The following is a 26,015-nucleotide window of genomic DNA, read 5'->3' on the forward strand; positions in this document are numbered from 1 at the left end:
AGTTTATGCAGGGTGTCCGTAATCTTCCACCCTTGGCCCCTGGTTTTGGCATTACACTTTTTAAGATAAAATCGGGAACGCTGTTCTTTAGACTCGGATTGGAATCCACTTTGAACTTAAAGCACTTTCCTGGTGATCAAATTAAACCCAATGATGGTATTGTATTGTCTAATGCATTCTACATTCTAACTAGAACACTGCTTGCTTACTTGCTTATATAATGTATTGGTTGAAACGCTGGTAATTTGGAGGGAGAGGGACGGTTGTAAAAAAAACAACAACAACCTTCATAACACAAAAGAGGGTACAGGTGCAATCCACTGCAGCTCCCAGCATCTTTTTTTCCTCCGCTCTTTCCAACTTTGTTCAGATAAATATCCTATTCACCCAGATTCTACAAGTGAATTGGGCAGAGCAATGTATTCTATTGTGTTCAGACGATTCTGTTTCTCTATGAAATTAAAAAGAAGAGCCTTGCTCTCAAATTAGTTGAGCAACTGTACGAACAATCAAAGTTTCTTCTTGGATACAGGAAGCAGAAAGAGAGGAAAGAAAATGGATATATATACGGGCTTCTGTACTTACTGATCTGTGGGGATGGCAGAACCCGGGCTGCTCGGACAGGACCGTGTCGGATCGAGTATAGTTCTTGAGCTTCACCACTAATCTGCTCGACAAAAGAGATGCACACCTTAGATAAGACAATGCTTTAAACTCACGTTTATCAAAAAGGCATTTTAATTATTCGCAGGCTTTTAAAACCGCTTATTCGGAGTGAAAAGAAATTCTTGCAGAGACAATGAAAAAAACGAACAGAAAAAAAAGAAAGAAAGAAAATGTTTCTACTATTAGTCTGAGCCAAAGCTTTTTTAGCTACTAGGAAGATGGGAGCCCACAATCTTTGTCTCAGCATCCAGACATTATTCACGAGGATGAGGAAGATGTGTGCTAATCTTTGTCTCAGCATCCAGACATTATTCACGAGGATGAGGAAGATGTGTACTACAGGGTTAGTAATAACCGTGTAGTACATATATCTTCCCCTTCATGGATTACTGCCTTGTCGTGGCGAAGGGGCTTGCGTAATTCAATGAAGCTATGAGCTATGCCGTGCAGGGCCACCCAAGACGGACAGGTCATAGCAAGAGAGTTCTGACAAAACGTGATCCACTGGAGAAGGAAATGGCAACCCACTCCAGTATCTTTGCCATGAAAACCCTATGGACAGTACCAAAAGGTAAAACAATATGACGCTGGAAGATGAGCCCCTCAGGTCGGAAGGCGTCCAATATGCTACTGGGGAAGAGCAGAGGGCTAGTACTAGTAGCGCCAGAAAGAATGAAGCGACTGGGCCAAAGCCGAAAGGACGCTCAGCTGTGGATGTGTCTGGTGGTGAAAGGAAAGTCCGATGCTGTAAAGATTTTTTCTCCATAGGAACCTGGAATGTAAGATCCATGAATCAAGGAAAACTGGACGTGGTCAAACAAGAGATGACAAGACTGAACATTGACATCTTAGGTATCAGCGAACTAAAATGGACAGGAATGGGTGAATTTAATTCAGATGACCATCAGGTATACTACTGTGGGCAAGAATCCTTCAGAAGAAATGGAGTAGCCTTCATAGTCAATAAAAGAGTAGGAAAAGCAATACTGGGATACAATCCTCAAAATGACAGAATGATCTCAGTTCGAATCCAAGGCAAACCATTCAATATCACAGTAGTCCAAGTCTATGCCCCAACCACCAGTGCTGAAGAGGATGAAATTGACCAGTTCTATGAAGCACTACAGCACCTTATAGAACTAACACCAAAAAATGATGTTCTTATCATCATGGGGGATTGGAATGCTAAAGTAGGAAGCCAAAAGATAACTGGAATAACAGGCAAGTTTGGCCTTGGAGTGCAAAATGAAGCAGGGCACAGGCTGATAGAATTCTGTCAAGAGAATACGATGGTCATAGCAAACACTCTTTTCCAACAACCCAAGAGACGGCTCTACACATGGACATCACCAGATGGTCAACACAGAAATCAGATTGACTATATGCTCTGCAGCCAAAGATGGAGAAGCTCTATACAGTCAGTAAAAACAAGACCAGGAGCTGACTGTGGCTCAGACCATGAGCTTCTCCTTGCAAAGTTTAGGCTTAAACTGAAGAAAGTAGGGAAAAGCACTAGGCCAGTCAGGTATGAATTTAATCATATCCCTGTTGAATATACAGTAGAGGTGACAAATAGATTTAAGGAATTAGATCTGATAGACAGAGTGCCTGAAGAACTATGGAAAGAGGTTCGTGACATTGTACAACAGGTAGCAACCAAAACCATCCCAAAGAAAAAGAAATGCAAGAAAGCAAAATGGCTGTCTGAGGAAGCTTTGCAAATAGCTGAGGAAAGGAGGGAAGCGAAAGGCAAGGGAGAAAAAGAAAGATACACCCAATTGAATGCAGAATTCCAGAGAATAGCTAGAAGAGATAAGAATGCCTTCTTAAATGAACAGTGCAAAGAAATAGAAGAAAACAATAGAATAGGGAGGACCAGAGATCTTTTCAAGAAAATTGGAGAAATGAAGGGAACGTTTAATGCAAAAATGGGCATGATAAAGGACCAAAATGGCAGGGACCTAACAGAGGCAGAAGAGATTAAGAAGAGGTGGCAAAATTACACAGAAGAACTATACAAGAATGAGCTTAACGTCCCTGATAATCACAATGAGGTGGTCACTGACCTCGAGCCAGACATCCTAGAATGTGAAGTGAAGTGGGCCTTAGAAAAGCTGAGCAACAACAAAGCTAGTGGAGGTGACAGTATTCCAGCTGAGCTATTCAAAATCTTAAAAGACAATGCAGTAAAAGTGCTACACTCAATTTGCCAGCAAATTTGGAAAACTCAACAGTGGCCACAGGATTGGAAAAGATCAGTTTACATTCCAATTCCTAAGAAAGGCAGTGCCAAAGAATGTTCAAACTATCGCACCATTGCACTCATTTCTCATGCTAGTAAAGTCATGCTTAAAATCCTACAAGCTAGACTTCAGCAGTATGTGGATCGAGAACTACCAGAAGTGCAGGCAGGATTTCGAAGAGGCAGAGGAACTAGAGATCAAATTGCCAACATACGCTGGATCATGGAGAAAGCTAGGGAGTTCCAGAAAAACATCTACTTCTGCTTCATTGACTATGCTAAAGCCTTTGATTGTGTGGATCATAACAAACTGTGGCAAGTTCTTAAAGAGATGGGAGTACCAGACCATCTTATTGGTCTCTTGAGAAACCTATATGCGGGTCAAGAAGCAACAGTGAGAACTGGACACGGAACCACTGATTGGTTCAAAAATGGGAAAGGAGTCTGGCAAGGCTGTATACTGTCGCCCTGCCTATTTAACTTATATGCAGAGCACATCATGAGAAAGGCAGGGCTAGATGAATCAAAAGTTGGAATTAAGATTGCCGGAAGAAATATTAACAACCTAAGATACGCAGATGATACCACTCTAATGGCAGAAAGTGAAGAAGAACTAAAGAGCCTCTTGTTGCAGGTGAAGAAGGAGAGTGCAAAACTTGGGTTGAAACTTAACATTAAGAAAACCAAGATCATGGCATCTGGCCCTCTCAATTCCTGGCAAATAGATGGGGAAGAAATGGAGGTAGTGACAGATTTTATTTTCCTGGGCTCCAAGATCACTGCAGATGGGGACTGTAGCCAAGAAATTAAAAGACGCTTGCTCCTGGGGAGGAAAGCCATGGCAAATCTAGACAGCACACTAAAAAGCAGAGACATCACCCTGTCAACAAAAGTGCGTATAGTCAAGGCTATGGTCTTCCCAGTTGCAATGTATGGCAGTGAAAGTTGGACCATAAGAAAGGCTGAGCGCCAAAAAATTGAGGCCTTTGAACTGTGGTGCTGGAGAAGACTCCTGCGAGTCCCTTGGACTGCAAGGCGATCAAACCGGTCAGTCCTAGAGGAGATCAATCCTGACTGCTCTTTAGAAGGCCAGATCCTGAAGAATAAACTCAAGTACTTTGGCCACCTAATGAGAAGGAAGGACTCCCTGGAGAAGAGCCTAATGCTGGGGAAGATCGAGGGCAATAGAAGAAGGGGACGACAGAGAATGAGGTGACTGGATGGAGTCACTGAAGCAGTAGGCGTGAGCTTAAATGGACTCCAGAAGATGGTAGAGGACAGGAAGGCCTGGAGGAATGTTGTCCATAGGGTCGCGATGGGTCGGACACGACTTCGCAGCTAACAACAACAACATATATCTTCCTCATGTAGCACAAAAGTTGAAACTCCACGCCCAATGTCTTGGGCAAGAAAAGGGAGATATAAAAAGTAATATAGTAAAATTCTTTAAAAATGACTTGCTTCTGGGCATCCCAAAATCTGTGTTTGCTGACTGTGGAGTACAGGATGTTCGACAAAAAAAGGGCTTTGGGAGTAATCCAGCACATTTTTTAAAAAAAATCATGTGAGAGAATTCTGATTTTAACCTGTGTTCAATTGTGATTCAATAAAATGAATCTCTTCTACTGCTTAGAAGGGGCTCCTAATAGTGTAACTCAGGTTCATAAAAATGAGGTAAATCAATTTTTCCAACCTTGAGCAGTGATTGTCTCTGCTACTTTCATTCTTGATAAACTCTTAGTTCTTCGTAAAGTGAGTAACAAATTTTTGATACAGGTAGTCCTCGACTTAATGGCCACGATTGGGGCCAGAGTGTCCACTGCTAAGCAAGGGAGTTGTAAAGTGAGTTGTGCAATTTTATGGCCTTTTTTTGGCACTGTTGTTAAGCAAATCCAGTTTCCCCCATTGACTTTGCTTGTCAGAAGCTGGCTGGGAAAGCTTGCAAATGGCAGTCCATAGGACACTGCAACATGCTGCTTGCCAAGCACCAAAATATTGATCACATGGCCGTGAGGATGCTGTGACCGTCGTAAATAGGAGGACCAGTCATAAGTCTCTTTCTGAGTGCTATTATAACCACAAACGGTTGCTAAAAGAATGGTTGTAAGTTGAAGATTACCTTAAAATAATTCATAAGCACATTCATGTCCTTAAATTCTCATCCCCTATTCCAGAGTTCATGCACATAGCCCTAACTTTTTGTTAATTGTTTTATTTAAAACATGCATAATGATACAAGCATATTCCAGTAGCTGGTAATAATTCAGGTGTTTTAGAGGTTCCTAATGCCTCCAGGCTACACTGCCAAATTAACCCAAAGGTGCTTTTTCAAAAGATAACTGGACTTCCTTTGTTTCTTTTCCTTGAAGATGTTTCGATTATCATCCAAGAAGCTTCGTCAGATCTCTGCTTCTTCAGAACTGAAGAAGCTTCCTGGATGAGAAGCAAAATGTTTTCAAGGAAAAAACAAAGAAAGTCTAGTTTGCCTTTTGAAAATCACCTTTGGGATAAAAATGACCTGGATTGACTGAGAATCTCCACAGACATTTACCTAATGAAGCTTTAGTTTAATATATTATCCTTTTTGCAATCTTAAAGGTAAAGGTAAAGGTTCCCCCGCACATGCGTGCTAGTCGTTTCCGACTCTAGGGGCCGGTGCTCATCTCCGTTTCAAAGCCGAAGAGCCAGGGCTTGTCCGAGGACGTCTCCGTGGTCATGTGGCCGGCGTGACTAGACACCAAAGGCGCACGGAACGCCGTTACCTTCCCACCGTAGTGGTCCCTATTTTTCTACTTGCATTTTTACGTGCTTTCGAACTGCTAGGTTGGCAGAAGCTGGGACAAGTAACAGGAGCTCACTCTGCTATGCGGCACTCGGGATTCGACCTGCCAAACTGCCAACCTTCTGATCAGCAAGCTCAGCGTCCTAACCCACTGAGCCACCGCGTCCCTATTGCAATCTTAAGCAATCCAAATTTCTCCTCCGAATGGCTTGAAAAATTGATTGGAAATAAACTGATCTAGAATACATGGTACATAACTTTCAAATGAAAGAAGATTTACTCACCAGTTTTATTATCAAAACTACTCATCTATTACTGGAATTTTATGGACTGATTGTGTATGATTTTATTAATTGGACTGAGCTATATATTTTATTGTGTTTGTAAGCCACTTAACTTGCCCAATAAACCAGCATAAAAGTAACATAAATAAATGTTTCTGCAGGATCAGCCTAAAGTAGGAGTGTAAAGCGTGTAACGATCTTGACAAAAGAGCCTTGGTGGAGCAGTGGGCTAATGCCTCCTTAAGTAACACCAGCTGCCTGCAATTAGTGCAGGTTCGAGTCCCACCAGGCTCAAGGTTGACTCAGCCTTCCATCCTTCCGAGGTAGGTCAAACGAGGACCCAGATTGTTGGGGGCAATTAAGCTGACTTTGTAATAATGCCGCTTGGGGGTGTGTGTGAAAGCCCTAATAAGCAGGCATATACATAGAATGAAGGCTACTGCTAAGCTTGTAAGCCGCCCTGAGTCTTCGTTCCGCTGCGGAACGAAGCAGCCTGAACGAAGCAGGCTGCTTCTTTCCGCTGCGGAAAGAAGCAGCCTTCTTTCCGCAGCGGAACGAAGCAGCCTGCCTGCTTCTTTCCGCTGCGGAACGAAGCAGCCTGAACGAAGCAGGCTGCTTCTTTCCGCTGCGGAAAGAAGCAGCCTTCTTTCCGCAGCGGAACGAAGCAGCCTGCCTGCTTCTTTCCGCTGCGGAACGAAGCAGCCGGAACGAAGCAGGCTGCTTCTTTCCACTGCGGAAAGAAGCAGCCTTCTTTCCGCAGCGGAAAGAAGCAGCCTGCCTGCTTCTTTCCGCTGTGGAACGAAGCAGCCTGAACGAAGCAGGCTGCTTCTTTCTGCTGCGGAAAGAAGCAGCCTTCTTTCCGCAGCGGAAAGAAGCAGCCTGCCTGCTTCTTTCCGCTGCGGAACGAAGCAGCCTGCCTGCTTCTTTCCGCTGCGGAACGAAGCAGCCTGCCTGCTTCTTTCCGCTGCGGAACGAAGCAGCCGGCGGCGGAGGCTTGCAGAACGGCGGATCGGCTTATACTCAAGTCACCAACTTTTTCCAGTTTTTGGGGGTGAAATTGGGGGTCTCGGCTTATACTCGAGTCGGCTTATACTCAAGTATATACGGTAAATGGAATTAAAATAAAAAATAAAAAATATACATAGAATGAAGGCTACTGCTAAGCTTGTAAGCCGCCCTGAGTCTTCGGAGAAGGGCGGGATATAAATGGAATTAAAAAAACACAACACGAGGGTCAAAATTATACTTCTGTTAAAACATCTTCCAAATGTTTAAAGCAGGAAATATAACAGAGCTGTACTAAAATAAATGCAAAATCCTATCACTATTTGAACATTACTTTATACTGTCTTTTGTTATTTCATCTGTAATTCCATAATGAAACAAAAACCAAATATATTACGCACGAGAAAGCCAAAAATAAAAAAAAAATAGTAACACTCCAATCATATGTTAACTACAGACTGGATAAAGAAAATCTAACAATTTTCTTTCCATTAAAAATTCCTAATATCATATCAATCTGCTAGAAAATGTCAAAAATATTAACAGAGGAATATTTCTGCTTTAGTATATTAATGTATTTTTGAAGCAGTTGTTTTTACTACATTTGAACTTTCCCCATAAATTCAATGGAATTTCCAAATGGCCTGTTGACATCCATTTTCATCTCGGATTTTGCAAAAAAATAATGCATTTAGAACCACAAAGGAGGAATGTTTCCTTGGAAGTAAGTATTTCCACGCTTTCAAACAAGTAAACTTCTAGTCTGGTCTGACGGGATGGGGTTGGGTTTTTATAAATAGTTTTAATTGTAATATGTATTAATTTTATGGGCATAATGTTTAATGGCTTTTTAATTTTTGTATTCTATTTTTATTGTGTATTGCCCTGTTCACCGCCCTGAGTCCTTCGGGAGAAGGGCGGTATAGAAATCAAATTATTAAATTAAATTATTAAATTAAATTAATCAGAACCTTCAGAACTTAAAAGAAAAATATGTGACTTATCCAGTGAATTAAAATAACCTAATAAATTATCAAACTGATGTATAACATGCATAAGTTTTGGTAAAGAGAGGTCATTATTTACATTTCTACATACGACTGAATAGAACTCAGGATTCCAATATAAATGTGTACAACGCAAAACAACAGGCCACTAAAAATTATATTAGAATTTCCAAAAAGAAAAAAACAACAAGAAACAATCCCAGTGCTGAACATATGAATACGGAGAGCTAACAGGAACCTGTCAAAGAATGAGGAAGGAAGGAAGGAAGGAAGGAAGGAAGGAAGGAAGGAAGGAAGGAAGGAAGGAAGGAAGGAAGGAAGGAAGGAAGGAAGGAAGGAGCTAGCTATGTGCTGAAAAGGATTATAATGTCAGGCACAAAGTATCAAGCCTGTAAATTCCAATCAAGCTCATGCCTAGAAACAAGAATGTAGTCAATAATGGTCAACACTAAATTGGTGCTACATAAAAGTTAACAGAATTCAAAAAGGACTAAAACTAGGGGTGACAGATGATAGCAGTCTTCCAATATCTCAGGGGTTGCCACAAGGCTGAACAAGAAGCAACGGATGGAAACTAACCAAGGTGAGAAGCAACCTAGAACTAAGGAGAAATTTCCTGATAGTCAGAACAATTAACCAGTGGAACAACCTGCCTCCAGAAGCTGTGAATGCTCCAACACTGGAAGTTTTTAAGAAGAGACTGGACAACCACTTGTCTGAAATGGCATAGGGTTTCCTGCCTGAGCAGTGGGTTGGACTAGAAGACCTCCACGGTCCCTCCCAACTCTGTTATTCTATATTCTAATATTGGATTTTGGACCACAAGAAAGGCTGAGCGCCAAAGAATTGAGGCCTTTGAACTATGGTGCTGGAGAAGACTCCTGTGAGTCCCTTGGACTGCAAGGCGATCAAACCGGTCGGTCCTAGAGGAGATCAACCCTGACTGCTCTTTAGAAGGCCAGATCCTGAAGTTGAAACTCAAATCCTTTGGCCACCTAATGAGAAGGAAGGACTCACTGGAGAAGAGCCTCATGCTGGGAAAGGTGGAGGGCAAGAGAAGAAGGGGACGACAGCGAACAAGGTGGCTGGATGGAGTCACTGAAGCAGTAGGCGTGAGCTTAAAGGGACTCCACAAGATGGTAGAGGACAGGAAGGCCTGGAGGAACGTTGTCCATGGGGTTGCGATGGGTCAGACACAACTTTGCAACTAACAACAACAATATTGGATTTAGACCGCTGGTGGGAATGTAATGATTCTAGGCTGGTTCCTCTCTTGTCTCCGCCCCCGGGCTCTGCCTGTCCTTCTCCTGCATCCAGCACATCAAAATCTAGCACTGCTATAAGTGGTATCCCAGACCTCCAAAATAGTTCCTGACTGCAAGAGGTGTCTCTCGGGAGCTTCCGCTTGCCTATTCTGGGTGACTGAGAGATTATTTACTGTGGAAAGTGTATTAAGTCGCCCACTTTCCAAGGAAAGGTATTATGGGTTTGTCAGAGAGGAGTGCCTAGGCACTTTTTCATCTACCTCAACTGTGTGCTTAGCTCTCCTGAAAGCCTTACAAAGGGGTCGAAGAAAAACAAAAACATTCTAGCCTGGTGACAGGAACTCTGCAGTTATGATCTGTCAAGTTTATGGAATGTTGTTTTAAGCGAGGCTATTAAACCGCTCCATAAAGGCAAAGGGCAAACACCGACTCACCAAGTTCACGCTCTTGATTGTCTAATAATATACTAAGACTCAGGGTATAGAAAATAAATAAGATGACCGTCTTATGTTTCATCCAGGAAAGCAAATGTGATTTCATTGACATAATTGAGGTGTGTGTGTGTGTGTGTGTGTGTGTGTGTGTGTGTGTGTGTGTGTGTGATGTATCTCATGACTAGAACAGAACAAATGAAAGCTGTAACTCGTTCCAAGAAACATAAGCAGCTGAGAGATTTGCACAGCGTTTGCTCAAAAATCCCAACCAGCCAGGGTGAAGGCCATGCAACGAGCATGGGGATTAAAATAAACGGAGGAACAAATAGCAGGAGTGCAGGTAGTCCTCGGCTTACGGCAGTTCGTTTAGTGACCCGTTCAGAGTTACCACAGCGCTGAAAAAAGGGACCTTAGGACCATTTAAAGTCTCTAAAGTCTACAGAAAAGAAGAAATAGAGGAGACATGATAGCAGTCTTCCAGTATTTGAGGGGCTGCCCCAAAGAAGAGGAGGGGTCAAGCTCTTCTCCAAAGCGCCCGAAGGCAGGACAAGAAGCAACGGATGGAAACTGATTCGAGGAGAGAAGCAACCTGGGATTAAGGAGAAACTTCCTGACAGTGAGGACAATTAACCAGTGGAACAGCTGGCCACCAGAAATCGTGGGCGCTGCATCCCTGGAGGTTTTTAAGAAGAGACTGAACAATCGCTTCTCCGAGATGGTCTAGGGCAGGGGTCAGCAACCTGAAACAGTGAAAGAGCCACTCGGAACCGGTTCCCTCACAAAAGGAAAAACTGGGAGCTGCAAAAAATGTGTACGCATGCGCGTAGATGCGCAGAACAGGGTTTGACTGAAGAGTGGAGCCAAGGCGAGATATGCACCTACCCTGCATATTTGAATTGATTGGTTGAACTTTTTTAGTCCCACTTTTTTTTTTGTACTGCACATGGCAGAGGACTGGGAGCCGCAGGAGACGGCTGAAAGAGCCACATGTGGCTCCGGAGCCGCGGGTTGCAGACCTGTGGTCTAGGGTTATATGCTCCTCCTACCCACTCCCACTCCCACCCCCACCCACCCCCGGTCTGTGGAAATATTGTCTTCCAAGAAACCGGTCCCTGGTGCCAAAGAGGTTGGGGACCGCTGTCTTGATTCTGAAGTTAGCCATCTTTTGCTAGACGTCAACAGCTAACAGGCCAGCCTCTTAAGAGTAACAGTCTTACACCTGTAGCACACAGAACGGTGCACCCAGCCTCACCTGCAGCACGAGAGCCCCCCTTCATGCGCGGCGGAAGGAGGGAGGGAGGGGGGGGCGGAAGCGTGCAAAATTGAAGAGGTGCCTTTTGTCTCCTGGACATCTGGAACCAGGCAGAGGAGAAAAAACTTCAAGGACAAATTCAAACCCTTGTCTTAATTCCCGATGACAGGCTTTGTTGTCTGGGAGCATAGCAGTTTGAATCCATCACAAACAAAAACAAAAGGAATACTATTTCTCTTAGTGTGCAAACAAATATTTTCCAACCATGGAAAATCGCTTTCATATGGGGAGGGGGAGGGAGGGAGGGAGAGAGAGAGAGAGAGAGAAATGGAAAGGATTAACCAAAAGGGGGGGGGGAGAAGACAAACTTGTACCCAATCATACAAGAAATAACAAAATCAAAACTGGGGGAATCATCAAGAGCAGTAAATTGCCAGTTGTTTAATATATTTCTACCGCAAATGGGTGGGGTGCTGGCAGAGCTGATGTGTGAGGCACATGTCCTCCTTTTGAAAAGTGACAGGAATGTCACGTTATTAATAAAAAAAGCTGTAAGGCTTCAGATGTGTCGCCAAAGCGCAACTGCTGCACACGAGGAAATGGTGTTGTAATTAAACGCAGCGGGGAAACGTGTTTCTCGGGAGACCCACATTGCCTGGAGGACCCAATCCTAGGCAAGTAAACAGTCAAGGCAACTCTTTATTTATCACATTTTGGAACCATCCATCTTCTTCACAGAGGGACTCTAGGCACTGAACACTAATAATAATAATAATAATAATAATAATAATAATAATAGTAGTAGTAGTAGTAGTAGTGGTGGTGTAATAGTAGTAGTGTAATAGTACTACTACTAGTAGTAATAGTAGTAATAGTAGTAGTGTAATAGTACTACTAGTAGTACTAGTACTAGTAGTAGTAGTAATAATAATAATAATAGTAGTAGTAGTAGTAGTAGTAGTGGTGGTGGTGTAATAGTAGTAGTAGTAATAATAATAGTAGTAGTAGTAATAGTAGTAGTAGTAGTAATAATAATAATAACAACAACAACAACAACAATAATAATAATAATAATAATAGAGTTGGAAGGGACCTTGGAGGTCATCTAGTCCAACCCGCAGCTCCAGAGCCGCATGCGGCTCTTTCAGCCATCTCCTGCGGCTCCCAGTCCTCTGCCACGTGCAGTCCCAAAAAAAAAAGTGGGACTAAAAAGGTTCAACCAATCAATTCAAATATGCAGGGTAGGTGCGTATCTCGCCTTGGCTCCACTCTTCAGTCAAACCCTGTTCTGCGCATGTGCGCATGTACGCACATGTGCACACATTTTTTGCGGCTCCCAGTTTTTCCTTTTGTGAGGGAACCGGTTCCGAGTGGTTCTTTCATTGTTTCAGGTTGCTGACCCCTGCATGGCTGTCCGTTCTCTTCTTGAAAACTTCCAGTGTTGGAGCATTCACAGCTTCTGGAGGCAGGTTGTTCCACTGGTTAATTGTTCCAACTGTCAGGAAGTTTCTCCTTAGTTCTAGGTTGTTTCTCTCCTTGATCGGTTTCCATCCGTTGCTTCTTGTCCTGCCTTCAGGGCCTTTGGAAAATAGCTTGACTCCCTCTTTTTGGGGGCAGCCCCTACGATTAATTTAATTTATTGAGATTTCTATACCGCCCTTCTCCCTAAGGGACTCAGGGCGGTTCACAGGGCATGTATAAATAACAATACAAAAATTAAAAAAACAATTAAATCAATGCCCAAGTTAAAACAAGAATGATAAAACAAGCCTATAAAAACCCATATACCCCCATCAGGCCAGACCTGCTAGTTCAAATAAATGGGTCTTCAACCCGCGACGGAAGGATCGGAGGTCTGATGCCGTCCGGAGCTCAACCGGCAGTTGGTTCCATAATGCCGGAGCACCCACAGTGAAGGCCCTCCCCCTGGGGGCCACCAGTCGACATTCCTTGACCGGAGGCACCCTGAGGAGGCCCTCTCTGTGGGCACGCACAGGGCGGAGGGGAGTCGACGCCAGCAGCAGGAAGGCTGCTATCGTGTCCCCCTCGTCCTTCTCTTCATTAAACTACTAGACATTCCCAATTCCAGCAACCGTTCCTTATACGTTTTAGCCTCCAGTCCCCTAATCATCTTTGTTGCTCTTCTCTGCCCTCTTTCTAGAGTCTCAACATCTTTTTTACATCGTGGTGACCAAAACTAAAATGTTAAAAAGATAAAAACAGTAATAAAAGTTAAAAATTTAAAAAATGAAGCAAGGATGATTAAAACCCTGGGGCTTCCCTATAGAAGATAGAGAAGATATAGAAGAAGGTGGCGAACAACCCACCTCACACATACTGGGGTACATCTAACGTTCTTCAACACATGTGGAGAAAGACTTTGTGCTGGCAAGAGAAAATGATCTTGATGTGGTAGCCACAAACGTCATTCTGAGTTGCCCACCTCAGGTCACAAAGCCATGTTTTCACACCTTTCCAGAAGGCCAGGAGCATGCAGCCAGCAGCGGCCAAAAAAGCCCCAAAAGTTATAGACTGCTTTAATAGAAGAATATAATCAAGATCATGTGAAGTTCTAGTAGCGATTTGCAAAACCTTAGTAAGACCATACTTGGAATACTGCATCCAGTTCTGCTCACCACAATATAAAAATGATATTGAGACTCTGGAAAGAGTGCAGAGAAGGTGCAACAAAGGTGATTAGGCTAAAACATACGAAGAACGTTTGCAGGAATTGGGTATGTCTAGTTCAATGAAGAGAAGGACGAGGGGGGGACATGATAGCAGCGTTCCAGTATCTCAGGGGCTGCCATAAAGATTTTCCAAAGCACCAGAAGGCAAGACAAGAAACATTGCATGGAAACTAACCAAGGAAAGAAACTTCCTAACAGTGGGGACAATTAATCAGTGGAACTGCTTGACTCCAGAAGTTGTGAATGCTCCAACACTGCAAATTTTTAAGAAGAGATTGGGCAGCCCTTTGTCTGAAATGGTATAGGGTTTCCTGCCTGAGCAGGGGGTTGGACTAGATGACCTCCAAGGTCCCTTCCAACTTTCCCTTGTCTGAAATGGTATAGGGCCGTGGTGGTGAACCTATGGCACACCACAGGTGGCACGCTGAGCCCTCTCTGTGGGCACGCGCTCCGTTGCCCCAGTCCTAGGCCTTCAGCTGGGTTTTATAAAGCCTTTTCGCTTTAGGCCTCCGACGCTGTATGGGGGGGGGGGGAAAGGTTCAATTAATCAATTTCAACTTCTCAAGGGGAAAAACAAGATCTCGCAAAGTTGGAATGGATTGAACTTTTGAGTCCCACCTAGTCTGCCGTTACCCCCACAGCCACGCCCACCCAATGGGCCATGCCCACCCAGCACCCGACAATACATAAGCGGGTTTTGGGTTGCAGTTTAGGCACTCGGACTCTAAAAGGTTCGCCATCCCTGGTATAGGGTCTTCTGCTCGAGCAGGGGGTTGGACTAGAAGACCTTCAGGACCCCTTCCCAACTCTATTGTTCTGTGTTCTATGTTCTATATTTTTATTTTTATTTTTTTATTTTAATTCCATTTATATCCCGCCCTTCTCCGAAGACTCAGGGCGGCTTACAAGCTTAGCAGTAGCCTTCATTCTATGTATATGCCTGCTTATTAGGGCTTTCACACACACCCCAAGCGGCATTATTACAAAGTCAGCTTAATTGCCCCCAACAATCTGGGTCCTCATTTTACCTACCTCGGAAGGATGGAAGGCTGAGTCAACCTTGAGCCTGGTGGGATGCGAACCTGCACTAATTGCAGGCAGCTGGTAGCATATAGAGGGGCTGTCACTAAGAACAGAGGGTCTACCACCTATTCTCCAAAGGCCCTGAAGGCAGGACAAGAAGCAACGGATGGAAACTAATCAAGGAGAGAAGCAACGAGGAACTAAGGAGGAATTTCCTGACAGTTAGAACAATTAGCCAGTGAAACAACCTGCCTCCAGAGGTGGTGAATGCTCCAACACTGGAAGTTTTTAAGAAGAGACTGGACAGCCATTTGCCTGAAATGATATAGGGTCTCCTGCTTGAGCAGGGGGCTGGACTAGATGACCTCCCAGGTCCTTTCCAGCTCTATTCTGACTGAGACCGGGTAATCATTTATCTGAAGTAATATTGGGTCTCCTGCTCCCAAGGTCCTCCAAGGTCCCTTCCAACTGTGTTATTCTATGTTCTGTCTTCTCACCTCCAAGGTGGGGGGGGAGGAGGGGAGAGAATGGTACAGAAAGCATGGATAATGACAGAGAAGGCTCTCTTCCTGGACCCTGTCAGTCGGAATCTTTTAGGACAGGGGTGTCAAACTCAATTTCGTTGAGGGCCGCATCAGCATTGCAGTTGTCCTGGGTATGGGCAGGGTGGGCGTGGCCTACTGGGTGGGCGTGGCTAGAGCGCGTATGGCCTACTGGGTGGGCGTGGCCAGCTCTACATCGTTGCCATCAAGGGTGCCTATGGGGGCCTGGGCTGGAGTGGGACAGATCTGAGGGTCTCTGGCAGGAGGAGGGTCTCTGGGCCAGGGCCAAGGCAGTGGGGGCCGTTCCCTCACTCTTTCCAGGATGGCTTCGCGGGCCACGTGAAACCACTTCGCGGGCCGGATCTGGCCCCCGGGCCTTGTGTTTGACATGTCTGTTTTAGAAGTCCACAACATATCTTCCCTGCAAATTTTCTTTATATGAAACTGCTTTAGTCAATTTAATATTTCCATCCCATAATTTTTGCCAGTCTTCCAAATCTATAGAATATCCAAAGTTCTTTTGCCCGTGTTGTCATTGTATCTTTTTACTTGTTCCTCTTCCATCTTCAGGTTTAGCAGAAATCTGTAAAGCTCCTTAAATCAGGTTTTCGTCTGTTTTTAATAACAGTTGGTCAAATTCTATCTGTTCTTTATAAGATCCCATTGCCTTCTGCATCTTTTTCTATCTCTCGCTTGAATTGGCAAATATGGCCACCATGCTGAGTCAATACCTTGTCGATGTTAAGTCTTGTCTGTCTTTCAATTTTCCTTCCGTATCAAGAATAGCTTTGCAGGTAACGACTTTGTCATAGTTAATTCAGTTTGGGTAAGCAAAAGCTTCCATTGTTGAAAGCCACTCAGGTCATTTAATATAGATTTTCTGCTTTATTCTTTCCCATTCTAAAAGAAGTACATTCCTTATAAAGTGATTTTGGAAGTATCTATGTATTTTACTTTTCTCGTACCATAGAGAGATTAAAGAGAAAGGGGACTCAACTTATTTTTAAAACATGGGATAAATTTTACCAACGGTTAGGAAAACGAACTAGCGAGAAATGAATGTGATATGTTATTTTGAATATATATTAGTAAGGAGAATGATGTGCATTGACTAACTGATACCGTTGATGATTTATCATTTAGCATATATATTACAGCTATTTACTGTTATATTAATTAGCCTTAATTGAACCTATGTACCCGGACAATAGTCTGTTTGCTAAAGCTTGAAAATGTTATTGGGGGAACAACCCCAATGTTGTTCCCGACCCCATTCCTACCCCAATCCCGATCCTAATCCCATCCCAAATCCTGATCCTTACCCTGGTTACATCCTCTTCCTAACCCTATAAAATTCAATAAAAACTCTTATAAAAACATATCTTCCCTGCCACTGGCCCCTGCTTCTCCTTACACACACCCCACTTCCTTATCCCCTAGCAAGCTGACTTAAGGAAACAAAAAGGATTGCTACTAAAACTTGGACTTGACGGTTTGCAGATGAGTTTTGAAATAAGGGGCCCTTGCAATGCCCCATGGGAATAAAGGTCAAGTACAGAGAGTCCGCTCGGCGTAACCTAACTAGGGAGGGTTTTTAACGCTGCAAAAGACAGGCAGGGGAAAAAAACGTTTTAATTTTTTTAAAAAAAAATCATTACTGAGATTATTCCAGTAGGCAACTTTTCAAAGGCTCCGCTGATCAATGGTTGGCGTCTCTGTGGAGTCTTAGAGGCTGACAGCCCTCATAATCCCTTCTAACAAATGTTTTTTGTTTGACTTTGTGATGTACAGTTGGTGAAAATGTTAAGGCAGCTCCAGATTCCAGCATCTTTTGTTCCCTGATGCAAGGCACTGCTTTACAAACTTTCTCCAGAAAGAAAGCAGGCTCAGTTCTAACCGCCTGGCTGCAGGTGAATTCCTCCTACACCTTGGCCCAAATTCTGCTCACATTTGCTGCTCAGCAGCTTCTCCAATTCTCTGGGGTTGTTGTGACTGTTGTAATGGTGAGGACCGGTTGTAAGTCACTTTTTCCCCGGTGTTGTTAAAAATTCGAATGATTGCTAAAGGAATGGTTGTAAATCCAGAACTCCACGTCTGCTCTCCCCCCCCCCTCATTTCTGTATTAATGCGTGTTTTAAGCCATGGGTGCCCAACCCCCGGTCCGTGGACCGGTAGCGGGCCGTGGCATGCCAGCAACCAGTCCGCACAAACAAGCAAAGACCCCATCCGTGGGATGCAGGCAGCGTGCAAAATCACGCACCCTCTGGTCCGCGGAAAAACCTCCCTCCATGCAAGCGGTCCCCGGTGCCCAAAAGGTTGGGGGCCTCTAAGCCTGAGGTCCCCAACTTTGGGGGGCACCGGGGACCAGTTCCGTGAAGAAAAGTTTTTTCACAGACCAGAGAGTGTATGGTTTTGTATGCTGCCTGCATCCCACGGATGGGGTCTTTGCTTGTTTGTGCGGACCGGTTGCTGGCACGCCGCGGACCGGGACCGGTCCACAAACCAGGAGTTGGGGACCCCTGCTCTAAGCTACAAGAATGGTGCCAAAGGATCGAGTAAAAAACAAAAAAAAGTCAGATTCACTTAATCACTGTGTGATTCACTTAACAGCAAAGGTTGTAACGTTGGGTGTGGCTCAATTAACAACTGCCTTATTTATAGCAACCTAAATGCCGATCCCAATTGTGGTTGTAAGCCAAGGGACACAATTCTGCCTTCCTCCCTTTTGACCCAGACAAAGCCTTGGGTCTTAAGAGCAGAACTTAATTCATGGAATATACTGATACCGCAAGATGTCCAAACACTGACATGTTTTCGCACTGACAATATAAGAGTCCAGCCCCATGCTGAAGCAGGAAACCCTATACCATTTCAGACAAATGGCTGTCCAGTCTCTTCTTAAAGGCTTCCAGTGTTGGAGCATTCACAACTTCTGGAGGCAGGTGGTTCCACTTGTTAATTGTTTTAACTGTCAGGAAGTTTCTCCTTAGTTCCTCGTTGCTTCTCTCCTTGATGAGTTTCCATCCGTTGCTTCTTGTCCTGGCTTCAGGCGCTTTGGAGAATAGCTTGACTCCCTCTTCTTTGGGGCAGCCCCTGAGATACTGGAAGGCTGCTATCATGTCACCCCCGGTCCTTCTTTTCTCTAGATTAGCCATACTGAATTCCTGCAACCGTTCTTCATATGTTTTTCTCTCCAGGCCTTTAATCATCTGAGTTGCTCTTCTTTGCACTTTTTCCCCAAAGTCTCAACCTCTTTTTTGTATTGTGTCCACCAAAACTGGACCCGGGATTCCAGATCTGGCCTTACTAAGGCTTCATAAAGCGGTATTACCAGTAATACCTGTATGATTTTGCTTGTCAGAAGATGGCAAAAGGTGATCACATGACCCCGGGCACTGCAACCGTCATAAATACGAGCCGGTTGCCAAGCCTCCGAATTTTGATCGCATGACTATGGGGCTGTTGCAACAGTGATAAGCGTGAAAAACAATCATCGGTCACATTTTTCAGGCCATTGTAACTTCAAGCGGTCACTAAACCAATGGTTGAAAGTCACCTTTTATCTTCCTTTCTCTGTTTCTGAAAATAGGGACAGCAATTACATCTAATGTTTCAAGAGTTCTCAGGGCTAGTATGTAAGGATTCTGTCAGAACATCATCTATCTCCTTCGGGACCCTAGGACAGGGCTTTTCAACCAGTGGTACAGGTACTACCTGGGGTACATTGGCACCTGGCAGGTGGTACGCGGCCATCCTAGAAAAGGGGTAGCGGGGGAGGGGAATGAGCTGAACCGGTGGCAGCACCGCACAAGCCTGAGCGAGAGACGGCTGGAGCTGCAGGGCTGTCAGGGCTCAGCGGAAGCGCCAGGATGAGCGCCAGGATCCAGATGGAGCTCGGCACCGATCCTGGCACTTCTAAGCCCAGAAGAAGCGCTGATCAGCTGGAATGTCGCAGCATCTCCAGGATCTTGTGATTTACATTCAGATGCTCGGCAACTGATTCATATTTATGACGGTCACAGTGTCCCAGGGTCATGTGAAGGGACCAAAACCTGCTGCAACCACCCAGCAGATGGGGGGGAATAAAAACCAAACACCCACCCCACCCCACCCCCGCTGCCAATCCTCAACAGAAATGCTCCCAACAATGAAAACCTCGGACAGGAGGAAGAGCGCCGCCGGGCGGGCAGGCAGGTATCTTGCTCGGCTGTGGCTTGGGGGGCACTTTTTTCAGTGCCATTGTAACTTTGAACAGTCACTAAGTGAACTATTGTAAGTCGAGGACTACCTGTACTTCATCACTTTTTTCCTTCTTTTTTTTTTGGTCATCAAGTTTTTGACCCCTTGCTAGGCGACCGGTGGTCCTCGGATGTTGCCATATCCTAAAAGTGGTACAATGGGTGAAAAGGTTGAAAAGAGATCCTGCCCTAGGAAAAGAGATCCCCAATCTTTTGGGCACCACCCGGGACCGGTTCCGTGGAGAGTTTTTCCCGTGGACTGGAGGGGGCGTGGTTTTGTGTGCTGCCTGCATCTGTCTTGTCCTGGTGGTTCAAAGTCATCTGCTTCTGTTGATCAAAAGTAAAGGAATATTCCCTGACTATATTTCTATCAGTTGCAAACAACAACCTTGCTCTCGCTACAATTTCCCGACAGTCCTCGAATTACAACAGTTCATTAAATGACCGCTCAAAGTTACAATGGTGATGGGGAAAAAAAGTGACTTTGGACCATTTTTGACACAACCGTTGCAGGTCACACGATCAAAATCCAGCCGTTTGGCAGTTGACTCGTATTTATGACGGTTGCAGCGTCCCGGTGGGGGAGGGGGGAGGGGGGAGGGGTGTCACGTGATCCCCTTTTGCGACCTTCTGACCAGCAAAGCCAATGGGGAAGCCAGATTCACTTAACAACCATGCTGCTAACTGAACAACTGCAGTGATCCACTTCGCAACTGCGTCAAAAAAAAAGGTCATAAAATGGGGGCAGCAAACGTCTCGCTTAGCAACAGAAATTTCGGTCTCAAGTGTGGTTGTAGGTCGAGGGCTGCCTATGTTCATATGTTTTGCTGGAGAAAAGGGATCTAAAAGAGCAGTGCAGCACAGGAAGTCCTCGACTACCACTAGGACCAGAATTTCCGTTGCTAGGCAAGGTGGTCGCTAAGCGAGTCAGACCTGACGTTGTGAGCCTTTGCTATCATGTTGGCTAAGCAAATCACTGCAGTCATTAAGCAAATCCAGCTTCCACCCTTGATTTTGCTTGTTGGAAGCCAGATGGGAAGGTCAGAAACGGCGATCATGTGACCCCTCAGATGCTGCGATGATCGACAAATACGCGCCAGTTGCCAAGCTTTCCACTTTTGATCACGTGACCTCAGGGTTGCTGCAACGTGTGAAAAACAGGCGTAAGTCACTTTTTTTTTCAGTGCCACTGTTAACTCTGAACAGTCACTAAACCGCTGAACGGTTACTAAACTAAATGGTCGTAAGTTGAGGGCTACCCGGAGTTAGCTTTTCTGTTAGTATTTTGGAACGGTTTTGATCAACTACTAGTATGAGGTTTTTTTTTCTTTTCTTTTGAATACAACAGTCAATTTAGTGACTGTTCAAAGTCACACTAAAAAAAAAGATGACTTGCGACCGTTCTTCACACTTACGGCCCTCCTTGCAGCATCCTCGTGCTCACATGATCAGAATTCGGACACGTGGAAACTGACTCATATTTATTATATTATTATTATTATTATTATTATTATTATTATTATTATTATTATTATTAATATTATTATTATTATTATTATTAATTTTATTTGTATACCGCCCTTCTCCCGAAGGACTCAGGGCGGTGAACAGGGCAATACATGTTAAAAGACAAAATACAAAAATTAAAAGAGATTAAACAAATGCCCACAACTCTTACAATAGATTAAAACACATTAAAAATAATAAAAACCCAACCCCATCCCATCAGGCCAGGCCAGCTTGTTCAAAGAGATACGTCTTTAGATCGCGCCGGAAGGAGCGCAGGTCGGGCGCCATCCGGAGCTCAACCGGAAGACGGTTCCATAAATCCGGCGCACCCACATTTATGACGGTCGCAATGCCCTGGGATCACGGGATCCCGTTTTGCGACCTTCTGACAAGCAAAGTCAATGGGGGAAAGCCGGATTCGCTTAACAACCATGTTCCTAACTTAACAACAGCAGTGATTTACTTAACTGTGGCAACAACAAAAAAAGATCATAAAATGGGGCAAAATTCACTTCACAACTGTCTCGCTTAGCAACAATAATTTGGGGCTCAATTGTGGCTGTTAAGTTGAGGGCTACTTGCATAGGGTTTTTATACCGTAGAACTACACAATCCGGCCTTTAATTCAGCCCTGAGCTGTTCTGCACAACGCAGAAGTAATAAGTAAACATTTCTCACGCCTCAGCAATGCCCGTTTTGATCAGGCTTCATTCGGCTCCACATGCTTTCTTATGACATAGCTCTCCACATAGGAGGAGGAGGAGGAAAGGAGGACGGGAGGGGGGGGGGAAAAAACAAGCAAAAACGTAATTATAGCAAAAAAAAAAATCCCACGTTTCCAACTCATAAATCATACCCTTTACGGTTTGTCTGATTTCACTGCACAAACACACAATTTCGTTTCTTGTTTAAAGAGGGCTTTTAACCTTCCCACCCACACTTTCCTTTAAAAAAAAAAAAGCTTCTCTTCTCGTGTTTTATAGATTAACACAACTGCACTTAAAAAAAAAAAAACAACTCATCCGGAGCTGTTCTTCTGCCCCAGCCGTTAACAGAGAATCCTTTTGAAGCACATCTAAATGGGATACTCCATTTGCAAGTAACACTTTGGTAGTCAAAAGATCTGACTCAGAAGGGATTTAATGCAAAAAACCACTCAGACTGGAAAGAGACACGCCGTCAGAAACGAAAGGGGCCGAGAAGTGTTTCCAAGTCCCATGTAACACCATTACGCAGGGTGTCGGCTTAGGAACTGTCATAAACACTTCATAATCACTCAGACACAAACTGGGTTGCCTGGAGCACATTCGGCTTATGAAGTGCTGAATAGGTGTCCAGCTGAATGGAGAGCCAAAGTACAACACTCCAGATAAAAGTGAGTTTCGGCGTGGGACTTTAACACACGATACGGGGAGGGCGGCAGCTTGGCAGACATTTCCAAAGAGGGCCGGGGAGGAGGGGGGGTAAAAATATTTCTAAATATAGAAATGTTAAGATGGAGGTAGCACAAGGCGGTTAAAGAGCACCATGACACAGGGGCGTGCTCTTGACTCTAATCGTTTGGGAAGAGGAGCAGACTTCATGGGTGACTTCTTTTTTTTTGTCCCCCTATACCTGAAAAGGGACGCAGTGGCTCAGTGGGTTAGGACGCTGAGCTTGTCGATCAGAAGGTCGGCAGTTTGGCGGGTCGAATCCCGAGTGCCACGTAACAGAGTGAGCGCCTGTTACTCGTCCCAGCTTCTGCCAACCTAGCAGTTCGAAAGCACGTAAAAATGCAAGTAGAAAAATAGGGACCACTCCGGTGGGAAGGTAACAGCGTTCCGTGCGCCTTTGGCGTCTAGTCATGCCGGCCACATGACCACGGAGACGTCCTCGGACAAGCGCTGGCTCTTCGGCTTTGAAACGGAGATGAGCACCGGCCCCTAGAGTTGGAAACGACTAGCATGCATGTGCAGGGGAACCTTTACCTTTACCTATACCTGAAAACTGTCTGGGCTAAAGCACTCAGAGACAGAGACAGAGGGATACAATCAAGATCACGTGAAGTGTTAATCCCACTTTACGAGGCCTCGGTAAGGCCACTCTTGGAACACTGCATCCGGTTTTGGTCACCACGATGTAAAAAAGATGCTGAGATTCTAGAAAGAGTGCAGAGAAGAGCAACAAAGATCATTAGGGGACTGGAGGCTAAACCATATAGGGAACGGTTGCGGGAACTGGGTACGTCTGGTCTAACGAAGAGAAGGACGAGGGGGGACATGATAGCGGTGTTCCAATATCTGAGGGGCTGCCAGAAAGAAAAGGGGGTCAACCCATTCTCCAAAGCACCCGAAGGCAGGGCAAGAAGCAACAGATGGAAACTAACCAAGGAGACAAGCAGTCTAGAACAAGGGAGAAATTTTATAACAACTGGAACAATTAATCAGGGGAATGACTTGCCTCCAGAAATTGTGGGCACTCCCAACGCTGGAGGCTTTCAAGAAAAGATTGGACAGCCATTTGTCTGAAATGGTATCGGGTTTCCTGCCTGAACAGGGGGTTGGACTAGATGATCTCCAAGGTCCCTTCCAACTCTGTTATTCTGTTACGGTGTTCATAAAATGACTTGCTCGCAAAGCAAAACCATCTTCACTTCAATTACTGGGTGCTGTTGTTCAAAGGAGATTCCGAGGCCCATAGAAAGTTTGCGGAGGATGCTGCTAAAACTCCCCTGACTTTAAAAAGTACAAAGTTTTCCTCAACTTACTATCGTTTGTTTAGCGAATATTCAAAGTTACAACAGCACTGAAAAAAGAAGGACTTATGATTGGCCCAGGCACTTACAACCAAGGCAGCATCCCCATGATCACGGGATCAGAATTCAGGTTTTTGGCCACGGGCATGTATTCATGACAGTTGCAGCATTCTGGGGTCACGTGATCGCCATTTGCGACCTTCCCAGCTAGCTTCTGACTAAGCAAAGTCAATGGGGAGAAGCTGGATTTGCTTAACGACTGCAGGGCTCACTTAACAACTGCAATCATTAGCTTAACAACCAGGGCCAAAGAAAGGTTGTAAAAGCAGACACGGCTCACTTTGCTTAGCAGTGGAAATTTGGGTCCCAATTGTGATCGTAAGTTGAGGAATTGGGTACGTCTAGTTTAATGAAGAGAAGGACTAGGGGTGACATGATAGGAGTGTTCCAGTATCTCAGGGGCTGCCCCAAAGAAGAGGGAGTCAAGCTATTCTCCAAAGCGCCCGAAGGCAGGACAAGAAGCAACAGATGGAAACTAACCAAGGAGAGAAGCAACCTGGAACAAAGGAGAAACTTCCTGACAGTGAGAACAATTAACCAGTGGAACAACCTGCCTCCAGAAGTGGTGAATGCTCCAACACTGGAAGTTTTTAAGAAGAGACTGGACAGCCATTTGTCTGAAATGGTGTAGGGTTTCCTGCCTGAGCAGGGGGTTGGACTAGATGACCTCCAACGTCCCTTCCAACTTTATTATTATATAAAACGTTTATTCATCAAGCATAAAACTCAGTCAATTGAACACTCAAATTATTATTATTATTGTTGTTGTTGTTGTTGTTGTTATTATCCATATACCAAGGACGTCTGCAGTTTCTTAGAACTTATCCCAAAGGCAACTAAGACTTTCTTGGTGGTGGTTTTTCCCCCTGAAAATGTTTCGCTTCTCATCCAAGGAGCTCCTCCAGTTCTGAAGGAGCAGAGAACCGGAAAAGCTTCTTGTGTGAGAAGCGCCACGTTCTCAAGGGGGGGGGGAACCTAACAAACCAAGAAAGTTCAGTTGCCTTTTGAAAAGCACCCCTGGGGCAGCCATCCGTGATCTAGAACTGGGGTGTCAAACTCGCAACGTCACGGGGACACGCGTCGCGACATATCACGACTATTTTTGCCACCGTCGGCAATGAGGTGGGCGCAGGTTTCGCCGTGACGCATCCGGCCCGCAGGCTGGCAGTTTGACACCCCTGATCTAGATGATTGGGAATCTCCACAGACATCCTCAGAGCTTACTAGATTAGCAGTACAGATGTGTGAGGCCCAACCGGTGTGAATAAACCTCTTTCCTACCTGAAGGGAGGCAAGCAGTTCAGGGGTTTCCCTTAAAAAACATAGTCACAACAGGGAATAGGATAGGGCTACCTAAATCCAACTCTCCACCTAATCTACTCTATGAAGGGGAGAGATCCCCACAATTCTTCACAACCGGCAAGCGTTCTCCTAAGCCAGGGGTAGGCAACCTTGGCTCTTTTAGGACTCGTGGACTTCAACTCCCAGAATTCCTGAGCCAGCCATGCTGAGGGGAAAGGGAGAAATTTCCATGCTGAGCCATGCCGGCTCAGGAATTCTGGGAGTTGAAGTCCACGAGTCATCAAAGAGCCAAGGTTGCCTACCCCTGAATTAGGGTAATAGACTTCAACTCCCAGAATTCCTGAGCCAGCCATGCTGAGGGGAAAGGGAGAAATTTCCATGCTGAGCCATGCCGGCTCAGGATTTCTGGAAGTTGAAGTCCATGAGTCATAAAAGAGCCAAGGTTGCCTACCCCTGAATTAGGGTAATAGACTTCAACTCCCAGAATTCCTGAGCCAGCGTGGGTCAGCATGGAAACCTCTCCCTTTCTCCTCAGCATAGCCGGCTCAGGAATTCTGGGAGTCGAAGTCCACGAGTCACCAAAGAGCCAAGGTTGCCTACCCCTGTCCTAAGGGCAGGATTGGATGGGTGGGGGTGGGGAACAGGAGGGCACAAGAGCGCACTGCGCGGTTACTTTGAGTAACCACTGATTAACGCAAAATCTCCTGCCGGTTTCTTTTGTTCCCCCTTCAGCACTTCATGAGTGAACCACAGTTACTGAAACAGACAATCTTGCTCAATACGTGAGCGGCACCTACTGCTCATTTTGCAGAAATGACAGCTGGCAGGAGAGGGGAAAAATTTTTTTTTAAAAGGAGGGAAAGTCGTGTCATCTATGGAGTCTTAAAGTACTTTGTCTGTAAACATATACGCATAATTCTGTATTTATTTATTTACATTTGTCATGTTTATGTAGTGTATATCGGAGGTGGCGAATGCAA

General features: G+C 44.9%; 1 protein-coding gene across 1 annotated transcript in view; it reads right to left on the reverse strand.

The window, feature by feature from the left end:
• BCAS3 (BCAS3 microtubule associated cell migration factor) overlaps positions 1-26,015 on the reverse strand; it is a 467,769-nt gene that overhangs the window by 420,192 nt on the left and 21,562 nt on the right. The window contains exon 6 of the mRNA XM_083379706.1: positions 586-667. Within this exon, the coding sequence (XP_083235832.1) occupies positions 586-667 (82 nt within the window). The remainder of the gene's footprint in view (positions 1-585; positions 668-26,015) is intronic.

The sequence above is a fragment of the Vipera ursinii genome (genome assembly GCF_947247035.1).
Source record: "Vipera ursinii genome assembly, chromosome: 1".
Lineage (NCBI taxonomy): Eukaryota > Metazoa > Chordata > Lepidosauria > Squamata > Viperidae > Vipera > Vipera ursinii.